Source organism: Grammomys surdaster, unplaced genomic scaffold, assembly GCF_004785775.1.
Source record: "Grammomys surdaster isolate TR1022 unplaced genomic scaffold, NIH_TR_1.0 224, whole genome shotgun sequence".
In the NCBI taxonomy this organism is placed as follows: domain Eukaryota; kingdom Metazoa; phylum Chordata; class Mammalia; order Rodentia; family Muridae; genus Grammomys; species Grammomys surdaster.
Window position 1 is genome coordinate 1910109 of NW_021604669.1, and position 11578 is coordinate 1921686.

Below are 11578 nucleotides of genomic sequence, written 5' to 3' on the forward strand. Positions count from 1 at the left end.
CTATGTGTTTTTATGAACTGAGTGTTGGCTAAGCAGGGACTCCCCAGTTGGGTTGGTGACAGTCTGGGGTGGGGGTTGGGTGTTGGGGGGAGTGTTAAGGCTCTGAGTGCCTGACCTTCTTTCAAGTGTTGAGATCACATTGGGGTATAGAGGGCAAGTTCAGTGTATACATTAAAGTCTCTATAGTGCTGTTTTCCATTAAAGTTTCAATAACATTCTTTACAGAACTAGAAAAAAAAACCCTTAAAATTTAGACAGGAACACAAAAGACAGCCAAAGTGATCCTAGGAAAAAGAATACTGGCATTACAGTATCCAACTTCAAATTCTACTACAGAGCCATAGTGACAGAGATAGTTTGGTGCTGTACAGACACGGACATGTAGACCAATGGAGCATAATATAGGACCCAGAAATAAACCTACTCAGCCACAGACACCTACTTTTTGACAAAGGTGTCAAACACACACACTGAGATAAGGAGCCCACTCAACAAGTCATTTTTCGGAGACTTGATGACCACCCTCAGAAGAATGAGGCTAGGGCTGCATCTCTTGTTCTGCATAAAAATTAATTCATGGTGGATCAAATATACCAAAGAATGAGTCACTGAGACTGCTAACAGAATCCAGGAAAAATGTGTTAGGATATTGGTATAAGCAAGAACTTTGTGTAGAACCCCAACTCAAAGGGAGTTACCCCCCAAATTGGCAAATGGGTAACATGAAGTTAAAAGGCTTCTGTATAGCCAGCTAAATTTTCATCAGGGTAAAGAGACAGTCTATAGAATGGGAGAAAACCTTTGCCAGCATGCTTTAGACAAGGCTTAAGATCTGGAATATGTAAGATTCAAAAATTAAACAGCAAACCCAAGCAGCCAATCAGAAATAGGCTGACAATCTGAGCAGGGTTTCTAGAAGAAACACAAGTGACCAGTAAATATGTTGAAAAGTGTTCAACATCCATATGCAGAAGGGCAGTGCAAGTCAAAACCACTTTGATACTCCATGTCACGACGATCAGGAGAGGTGACAGCAATGCTGGGGACAGTATGGGGAAAGAGGAACTCTTTGGTAGGGATGCAAATTGATGTAGCCACTATGGAAATCAGTGAGTATGCGTTCTCAAAATAATGGAAAAGGAACTACCGTAGAACCCAGATTTGTCACTCCTGGCATATATGTAAAATATCTTAGCACGAAGTTACCTGCATATCTGTGCTCACGGCTGCTCTAGTCACAATATCAAGGATATAGACCAGCCTAGATACCCGTCACCTCATGACAGATAAGGACAAGGCAGCACACACACAGTTTCATTCTGTTCAGCCAGAAAGAATAATACAATTATGCCATTTTCAAGAAAATGGATGGAATTAGAAAATATTAAATGAAGGAACTGAGAACACACACAGCACATGTGTTCTCTTTCATATGTTGACCCTGCCTTCTAATTACTACGTATGTGTACGTATGCAGGAGTGTAGGTAGAGTTCAGGAAACTACAGAGGCCAAGGTAAGGGGAAAAGGAGGTTTTCAAATAGCAGGGTAACAGAACATACATGACATGGAAAATGGGGTACTGAGGCTGGGACAGTGGAGAGGGCAGGCAGGGAGATAGGGAGAAGAGCAGGATAGAGAGGATTAACCAGAACCAAACATATAGGTCGTCGTGCCGTAAGGGGGCAGGAGAGATGGCTCAGCAGTTAGGAGTGCTTGCTGCTCTTGTAGAGGATCTGTTTTGGTTCCCAGTGCCCACGCAGGGACTCAAACCATCTCTAAGTCCAGTTTCTGGAGAATGGAATGCCCTTCTCTCACCTCTGTGGCCACCCAACATGCACGTGGTAAACACATACACATAATAAATCTAAAAACAAAATTAAAATCCCCTTAAAGTACCACAAGAAGTCTATTGCTATGTATGATAATTAAAAAAAAAATCTTCATGTGGGAGTCCTTATATCCCAGTGTGTGAACTCCTGGTGTGTGCGTGCAGGCATTTGTGTGTAGTGTGTGTGTGTGTGTGTGTGTGTGTAAGTGTGATTCGGGCCCCCTGTGGACCATCTGCTAGTGAAACAGTCCCTAGGGAGGTTGACAGAGGCTGTCAGGTAGCTCTTCCTATGACAGACCTGCAATATGTCTGACTCTACTTAAAGACATTTTCCCCAGCTTGCCTGTGCCCCCTAGAGTCTCATGACATTATGAGGGACCCCCTGTGTCCACATCTTTCTGAAAGGTTTTAGGGTGGAAAAAAAATCTGTTGAGTTAGTAACTGTTGCCAAAAGGAGCCAGACTCATACATAGGATTCTGCATTAAGGAAATACTTTCAAGTAGGCTGCATAACCAATCTTCCTACCTTTACTTTCAAATGCGCTGGGCCTTTTGAAATGGGGGCCTTCAGGTCCCTGGGTGACTTCCTTATGTATTTATCTCTCTACTTCTCCTATGCAGTGTGACTTTCAGAGTAATCTCCTTGATTGTTGATCGTGATAGTTCACCCAGGGTCATCACTTCTTGAGAAAATGTCCCTCCATTACTCAAATGCATTGGGAACAATCTTTTCCTGGAAATGTATCATGGTTATTTTAGTGGGATGCTTTGAAGTCATGTCTTCATAGAGGAGAGAAAGTATAGTGTAAGGCTATCTGTTTTAGTTTTCTTTCTCTACTGGGGTTGGAGCCTGAGACCTTGCCCATGTTAGGCAAATGTTCTACCACTGAGCTCTGTCCCCAGGCAGAGACATTCTTAATGTGGGAACAGTGTTCTTCTCTGGCAACACTATACCTGGGGATGGGGTGGTGGGGGGTGGGGGGTGCCCGATAGCAGTGGGGGAAGGGTTGTGGTGGTGGTGGTAGTTGATTTGTCTGTTTGAGTTGATAGTTGAGGTTGTTGTGTGTGAGCTGCCACATTTCACACATGACCTTGAGTACCTGTTTTGTGACCTTAACACAGGCACACACCGAGGCTGGGCTGCCGTTCAGATGCGTCTGCTGCATGAACTGGTCTATGCCTCCCGCAGGATGGGAAACCCCGCACTGTCTGTGAGGCACCTATCCTTCCTTTTGCAGACCATGCTGGACTTCCTGTCTGACCAAGGTGAGTGAATTTGCACCTTTTTCTTTCCAGGGAGCCTTGGGTGTGGCTTGGGATGTGGTAGGGCTTCATTTCCAGCTCCATGCTGGTGGTGGGTACCTGTTTCTGCTCTTAGCCATTCTTCCCATGTTCCCTCTTGCTTACCCTCACCTCCTCTTTGGGTTTTCTTCTGGTTATCCCTCTGTTAACAGGTCCTTCCCCTTCTCAGCCTCCAGCCTAGGTTCTGTGTTTGTTACGTTGTCTCCTGACCAAATACCTGACATGAAGCAGCTTAAAGGAGGAAGGATTTTTTTTTTTTGGCTCATGGTATGAGGGGATACAGTCCATCATGGCTGGGGAGACATGGTGGTAGGTGATATAGCCGTCAGGCCTTACCTCCACACATCCTCACAGTGCAGGAAACAGACAGGACAGGAAGTAGAGTTGTGTACATCCTCCCAACTCAATGCCTACAGATATGTTTTGCATTCAAACCACAGTAGGTTCCTCGTCCTTGGGGGAACATTGTGTAAAATGTGAGTGCCAACATGTATATGTGTGGGGACTTGTATTCACGTCCTCAGATCACAGCTCTGTGGTTTTTCACTGCCTGGATATCCCTATAACTGTCCTCTAGATGGAAGGGGAACAAGCAGAGGTTGGCAGCCCCTAAGTGCTCTTCTGGCCATTGCTGCCTCCCAGAGCCTTCTGTCTGGCTTCCAGAACCACAGGCGAAGGTGCCATGCTGTTCTAGGGCCTCAGTATCAGTCTACCTTCCCAAGTTGCCTTTAATGAGCTACCTCCCCAAGTATCTTCTCTCACTGATACTGGGTGTTGCCTCATTTCTGGAGTTCAGCTGTCCTCTATGTAATTCAGCCCAGGTATATTCTCATTGTAGCTTGTGAGACAGCTTACTGTGGTGTTCCCTCGGCCCTGAAAGTCAAGTCATCAGAAGAGGGCTCTGTGACTCCCCCTTCAGACCTGCCTTTCCACCTATATCCTTGGCCCCAGATGGTCTGGGGCCCATCTGGTTTCTTGGGAAGATACCCTCTGCTGTGATGTAGGTGTGCAAGATAGTGTCCCTGCTGTGTCGTAGGTGTGCAGGATAGTGTCCCTGCTGTGATGTAGGTGTGTATGTGCAGGATAGTGTCCCTGCTGTGATGTAGGTGTGCAGGATAGTGTCCCTGCTGTGATGTAGGTGTACAGGATAGTGTCCCTGCTGTGGCGTAGGTGTGCAGGATAGTGTCCCTGCTGTGGCGTAGGTGTGCAGGATAGTGTCCCTGCTGTGATGTAGGTGTGCAGGATAGTGTCCCTGTTGTGATGTAGGTGTGTATGTGCAGGATAGTGTCCCTGCTGTGATGTAGGTGTGTATGTGCAGGATAGTGTCCCTGCTGTGATGTAAGTGTGTATGTGCAGGATAGTGTCCCTGCTGTGATGTAGGTGTGCAGGATAGTGTCCCTGCTGTGATGTAGGTGTGTATGTGCAGGATAGTGTCCCTGCTGTGATGTAGGTGTGTATGTGCAGGATAGTGTCCCTGCTGTGATGTAAGTGTGTATGTGCAGGGTAGTGTCCCTGCTGTGATATAGGTGTGTATGTGCAGGGTAGTGTCCCTGCTGTGATGTAAGTGTGTATGTGCAGGGTAGTGTCTCTGTTGTGATATAGGTGTGTATGTGCAGGGTAGTGTCTCTGCTGTGATGTAGGTGTGCATGTGCAGGGTAGTGTCTCTGCTGTGGTGTAAGTGAATAGGATAGTGTCCCTGCTGTGATGTAGGTGTGTATGTGCAGGGTAGTGTCCCTGCTGTGGTGTAAGTGAATAGGATAGTGTCCCTGCTGTGGGGTTGGAGTTCGTTAACTGGATTATAGCTTGGTTATCATTGACTTAACAGCTAGTATCTACATATAAGTGGACACATCCCACATATATCTTTCTGGGATACCTCTTCACTCAGGGTGATTTTTTTAAATAGTTCTATCCGTTTATTTGTGAAATTCCTGGTGTCATTTTTTTAATGGCTGAGTAATATTCTGTTGTATAAATATTCCACATTTTCTTCATCCATTCTTCTGTTGAGGGACATGTAAGTTTTCGATTTCTGGCTATTATGACTTGAGCAGCAATGATAATGGTTGAGCAAGTGACTCTGTGATAGGATGAAGCATCTCTTGGGAGTATGCCGAAGAGTGGTACAGCTGAGTCTTAATGTGGATTGAGTTCCATCTTCCTAAGGAACTACCACACTGATTTCCATAGTGGCTGTACAAGTTCGTACTTGCACCAGACGGGTAGATGGTCCCCTTACTCTCCATCCTTGCCAGCATGAGTTGTCTCTTACATTCTAATGGGTGTATGATGAAATCTCACAGTAGTAATTTGCATTTCTCTGATGAACTAAGGATGTTGAACATTTCTTTATGTGTTTCTTGGCCATTTGAATTTCCTCTTTTGAGAATTCTCTGTTTAGATATGTACCCCATTTTAAAAATTGGGTTGTTTACTCCCTCTCCCTCTCTGTCTGGCTTTCTCTCTTTTTCTCACCCTCCTCTCCTCCCTCTGTTCCTTCTTCCTTCCTTCCTTCTTCCTTTTTCTTTCTTTTTTTCTTTTTGTTTTTCAAGACAGGATTTCTCTGTGTAGCCCTGACTATGCTGGAAGTCTCACCTTGGATTCAGAGATCTGCCTGCCTCTGCTTCCTGGGTCAGAGGCAAAGGTGTGCACCCATTGCCCAGTGCTTATTTTCTTCATGTCTAGTTTTTTGAGTTCCTAATAAATTTTGGATATTAGCCCTCTGTTGGATGTGTAGTTGGTAAAAATCTTTTCCCACATATCCTTTGTCTTAATAAGCTTTTCAGTTTCATGGGGTCACATTGACTGTTGATCTTACTGCCTATGCTAACGGTGTTCTGTTGAGAAAGTCTTTTCACGTGTGCCAGTGAATGTGAGGCTATTCCCCATGTCTCTTCTATCAAGTTGAATGTAGCTAGTTTTATGCTGAGGTCTTTGACCTTTTTGGAGTTGAGTTTTGTGCAGGGTGATAAGTATAGATCCTTGTAGATTCTTCTACAGGCAGGCATCTAGTTTGACTACTACCATTTGTTGAAGATACTGTCTTTTTTCCAGTGAGTATTTCTGGCTTCTTTATCAAAAGTGAGGTGTCTGCGGGTGTGTGAATGTATGTCTGGGTCTTCAGTTCAATTCTGTTTAGCGACATGTCTGGTTAGTGCCAAGATCATGCAGTTTTCATTACTCTAGTTCTGTATTATAACCTGAGGTTGGGGGTATTATACCTCCAGAGTTCTTTTATTATTCAGACATGTTTGTATCTGTCTGCTTTGTGTGTGTGTGTATGTATGTGTATGTTTCCATATCAAGTTGCATATTGCCCCTTTAAGATCCATGAAGAATTGTATTGAAATTTTGATGAAAATGGCATTGAATATGTAGATTGCTTTTGGTAAGGATGGCCATTTTTACTGTTAATCCTACCAATCCATGAGTAGGGAATATTTTTTCATCTTCTGATACGTTCTTAAATTTCTTTCTTCAATTTAGTAAAGTTGTTTTGCTGTTTTTTTTTTTTTTAAATCATAGAGTCTTTCAATAGCTTGGTTAGAGTTAGCCCAAGACAGTGTATATTATTTGAGGCTATTGTGAAAGGTGTTGTTTCCCTGATGTTTTTCTCAATCTGTCATTTGTATAGGAAGGATACTAATTTCTGTGAGTTCATTTTGTGTCTAGCTACTTTATGTTTGTCTGCTGTAGGAATTTCCCAGTGGGATTTTTTTTTTTTTAGCATCACTTATGTATACTATCATATCATCTGCAAATAAAGATATATTAACTTCTTCCTTCCCAGTTTGTATCCCCTAGATCTCCAGCAGTTGACTTCAAGTACTATGTTGAATAGTATGGACAACCTTGTGGACAACTTTGTCTTAATGATTTTAGCAGAATTGCTCCAAGTTTCTCTCCATTTAAGTTGATGTTGGCTCTACTGGCTGGTTTTGTGTTAGTTTAACATAAGATAGAGTCATCAGAGCGGAAGGAGCCTCAGTTGAGGAAATGCCTCCATGTTATCCAGTTATAAGGCATTTTCTTAATTAGAAATCAATGGGGAGGGCCCAACCCATTTTGGCTGGGGATTCTATAAGAAAGCAGGCTGATTAAGCCAGCAAGCAGCACTCCTCCATGGCCTCTGCATCAGTTCTTGTCTCCAAATTCCTGCCCTGTTTGAGTTCCTATCCTGAGTTTTTTAGGGATGAGCAACAATATGGAAGTGTAAGCTGAGTAAATCCTCTCCTCCCCAACTTGCCTTTTGGTTGTGGTGTTTTGTTGCAGCTATAAAAACCCTAAAACATTGGGCTTGCTGTAAACTGCCTTCATTATGTTGAGGGATGCCCCCCACCCCAGGTACCCCTAATCTCTCCAGGACTCTTATCATGCAGGATTGTTGGGTTTTTGTCAGAGGCCTTTCTTGCATCTAATGAGATGATCATATGTTTTTAGTCTTTTTTTGTTTGTTTATATCATGGATTACATTTATTCATTTATATATTCAACCATCCTGACATTCCTGGGGTTTTGATCCCTGACTTTTTTTTTTTTTTTTTTTTGGTTTTTCGAGACAGGGTTTCTCTGTGTAGTCCTGGCTGTCCTGGAACTCACTCTGTAGACCAGGCTGGCCTTGAACTCAGAAATCCGCCTGCCTCTGCCTCCCAAGTGCTGGGATTAAAGGCGTGCGCCACCACCGCCCGGCGATCCCTGACTTCTTGATCATGGCGGATGATTTTTTTGATGTGTTCTTGGATTTGTTTTGTAAGTATTTTATTCAGTATTCATACATCTATGTTCATAAGAGATATTGGTTCATAATTCTCTTTCTTTGTTGGGTCTTTATTGTGGTTCGGGTATCAGGGTAACTGTGGCCTTGTAAAATAAATTGGGCGACGTTCTCTCTGTTACTATTTGAGAAGTATTGGTGTTAACGATTCTTCTTCTTGAAAGTCAGGTAGAATTCTGTGCTAAAACTATGTTGCCCTGGGCATATTCTTTTTTTTTGCTTCAGGTTCTATTTTACTAGGGCTTATAGATCTGTTTAAATTGCTTTGTTAAATGGTATCTATTGAGAAAATGATTAATTTCTTTTAGATTTTTCAATTTGGTAGAGTACAGGTTTTTAGTATGTTCTTATGATTTCCCTGATATTTGCTGTTATGTTTGCAGTTTCATCTATAGTTTTGTTAATTTGGAAATTCTGTCTTCAACTTTTACTTAATTTCGATAAGAGGTTGTCAATCTTATTGATTTTTCTCAAAGAATCATCTCTTTATTTCATTGATTGTATTTTTTTCTATTCTATTGATTTCAACCCTGAGTTTGATTATTTCTACCTGTCTAGTCCTTTTAGATGTGATTTCTTTCTTTTGTTTTAGGTCTTTTAGGTGTGCTGTTAAATTAAAGTATTAGATTTCTGCAGTATTTTTTATGTAGGCAATTGGTGTTAGGAACTTGCCTCTTAGAACTGCCTTCATTGTGTCCCAAAAGTTTGAGCATGTTGTGTTTTCATTTTCATTGATTCTAGAAAGTCTTTATTCCTTCTTCTTTTTTTGTTTTTGAGACAGGACTGCTCTGTGTCTAACAGCTCTGGTTGTCTTGGAACTCTCTGTAGACCAGGCTGGCTTTGAATTCATAGAGATCCTCCCACCACCACTCAGATTAATTTCCTTCTTAATTTTGGTCTTGACTTATTTTTCATTAACAGTGAGTTGCTCAATTTCCATTAGTTTGCAAGTTTTGTGTTTTGTGTGTGTGTGTGTGTATCTAGCTTTAATCTGTAGTGGTCAGATAAGATACGGGGTGTTACTTCAATGTTTCTTGTATCTGTTGTGTGTGAATTGTGTCTGAGTGAGTATGTGTATTCAGTATATTCATTTTTACAGAAACTTGCATGAGGTGCTGAATGACTAAATGTGCTTTCGTGTTTGGTTGTAATACTTCATAAATGTCTGTTAGTTCTTTTGGTTTATAATGTCAGTTATCTTCAGCATTTCTCTGTTTAGTCTTTGTCTGGATGATCTGTGTATTGGCAGGAGTATGCTATTGAAGTAACCCACAGTCAGTGTGTGAAGGTTAGCTTAGCATGTCATTCTTAAGCTGTAGTGGTGTTTCACTCATGAACTTGGGTACCTTTGTGCTTGGTGTATAGATGTTAGAATTGCAATGTCAGGACACAGTAGCATGCTATTGTCAAGTAGAGCTGGTCCCCATGCTGCCAGGAGGCTCAGGCCACCACTGGGGCACTTTACCCTATCTATGCCCACTAGGACTATGCCCCTGCTTGACCAACAGGCTATGCCATCAGCATGGAGCTGCCCCTGATGCTGCTTGAGCTGCTTACCCTGCTTGGGGGAGGTGAGCGTGGGGGGTGTGGCATTACCTGTGGGCTACAAACATGATGGTTGCTTGTGCCTGGGGTACTGGCAGTGCAGCTGCCTGTTGCTTTGGGCAAGGAAGCTTCTTTTGCAATGGTATCCATGATTGCAGACTCATAACTTAGAGTGAGAGACATTGAAGGTGTCTGTGCCAACTCCCCTCCACCCCCCCGAAAAAAACCCCACAAGTTCAGACATGAAGCTATCAAAGAGAGTCCATAAAAAAAAGAGAAATAAAGATGTTGAGGTGTAGCTCTTCGCAGTTGATGGTGTTTGGTGAGGGTGGAGGATGGGAGGCAGGGAGAAAGATGCAGTTTTCTTTAATGGGCTGGCTACTGGGAGTTTGACCATGCTTCAGTGAGTATATGTGCAACACAAATTGGATTTTTTTTTTTTTTTTGTCTTTTGAGACAAAGGGCATGAGGGTGGGAAGGTGGACCTGGGAGGAATGGAAAGCAAGTATGATGGGGTGTATTGTATGAAGTTCCCAAATAATCTACAGAAATATAGTGTTGGGGGAAAATGAGCTATAAAAAAAAGGAATTTGCAATTTCCTCTTGGTGGATTTTCCTTTGATGATATGTAGTGTCCTTCCCAATCCCTTTTGATTGGGTTTGGCTTGAAGTCTATTTTGTTAGATATTAAAAGAGCCACACCAGCTTGCTTAGGTCTGTGTGGTGATTTGAATGAAAATGTCCCCCACAGGCCCATAGGGAGTGTCAGTATTAGGGAGTGTGACCATTTTGGAGATGTGTATCACTGGGGGTCAGCTATGAGGTTTCAGAAGCACAAGCTAGTGGCACCCAGTGTTACTCTCTTTTTGCTGCCTTTGGATCCAGATGTAGAACTTTAACCGACCACTCCAACACCATGTCTGCCTGTGTGTCACCATGTTTCCCCTCATGACAATAATGAACTAAACCTTTGGACTGTAAGCAAACCCCAGTTAAATACTTTCCTGTATAAGAGTTGCCATGGTCATGGTATCTATTCAGAACAATAAAACTCTAACTAAGACAGTCTATTTGCTTGGAATATCTTTTTCTCTCCTTTTACCCTGAGTTGTGATGTCTATCCATGGCCAAAGGTATGTTTCTTGGATGCTGCAGAAAGATAGATCCTGTTTTCCCATCCATTCTGTTACTGTGTCTTTTTATTGAAGAATCAAAACCATTGATATTGAGAGATATCAATAATATTGTTGTTGATTCCTGTTATTTTGTTGTTGTGGCTGTAGTGGTGTGTGTGTTTCCCTCTTGATTTGCTGGTCTGGGATTATTTAATCATTTTTTTTTGTTTTTGGTATGGAACTCTTTTGGTTAGAATTCCTTCTGGTACCTTCTTTTGGACTGGATTTGTAGATAGATATTGCTTAAATTTGGTTCTATCATAGGATGTCTTATTTTCTCCATATATTTGCTGGGTATTGTTAGCACCCATGGTCTCATAGACTCCACAGGACAACTTTCCAGGCCCTTCTGGCTTTTAAAGTCTCAGTTGAGAAGTCAGGTGTAAGTCTTAGAGGTCAAGAAAGAGTCAAGAAAGAGTCAAGAAAGGATCTTCCCCCCTTGTGGCTTTCCATATTTTTTTTCTTGTTCTGTACATTTAGAGTTTTGATTATTGTGTGCCGAGGAGACTTTCTTTTCTAGTCCAGTCTACTTGGTGTTCTGTAAGCTTCCTGTACTTTGATAGGCATGTCTTTCTTTAGGTTGGGGATTTGTTCTTCTCTCTAATATTGTTGAAAATATTTCTTGTGCCTTTGACCTGGATTTCTTCTTTGTCTGTTTTTCTTTGTTTTTCTTTTTCTTCCTGCCTCCCTCTCTTCCTTCCTCCCTCCCTTCCTATTTTCTTCCTTTCTTCTTCTCCTTCTCCTCCTTCTCCCTCTCCCTCTTCTTCTCCCTCTCTTCCCTCTCTCTCTCCCTTTCCTCCCTTTCCTCCCTCTCCCTCTCCTTCTCCCTCTCTTCTCCCTCTCCTCCCTCTCCTCCCTCTCCCTCCCCCTCCCCCTCTCCCCCTCCCCTCTCCTCCCTCTCCCTCCCCCTCCCCCTCCCCCTCTCCCCCTCCCCTCCCCTCTCCTCCCTCTCC

General features: G+C 42.7%; 1 protein-coding gene across 2 annotated transcripts in view; it reads left to right on the forward strand.

The window, feature by feature from the left end:
- Positions 1-11578, forward strand: part of Trappc9 (trafficking protein particle complex 9) — a 461796-nt gene that overhangs the window by 52964 nt on the left and 397254 nt on the right. For both annotated transcript variants that reach the window (XM_028773229.1, XM_028773230.1), the window contains one exon: positions 2952-3095. In XM_028773229.1, the coding sequence (XP_028629062.1) occupies positions 2952-3095 (144 nt within the window). The remainder of the gene's footprint in view (positions 1-2951; positions 3096-11578) is intronic.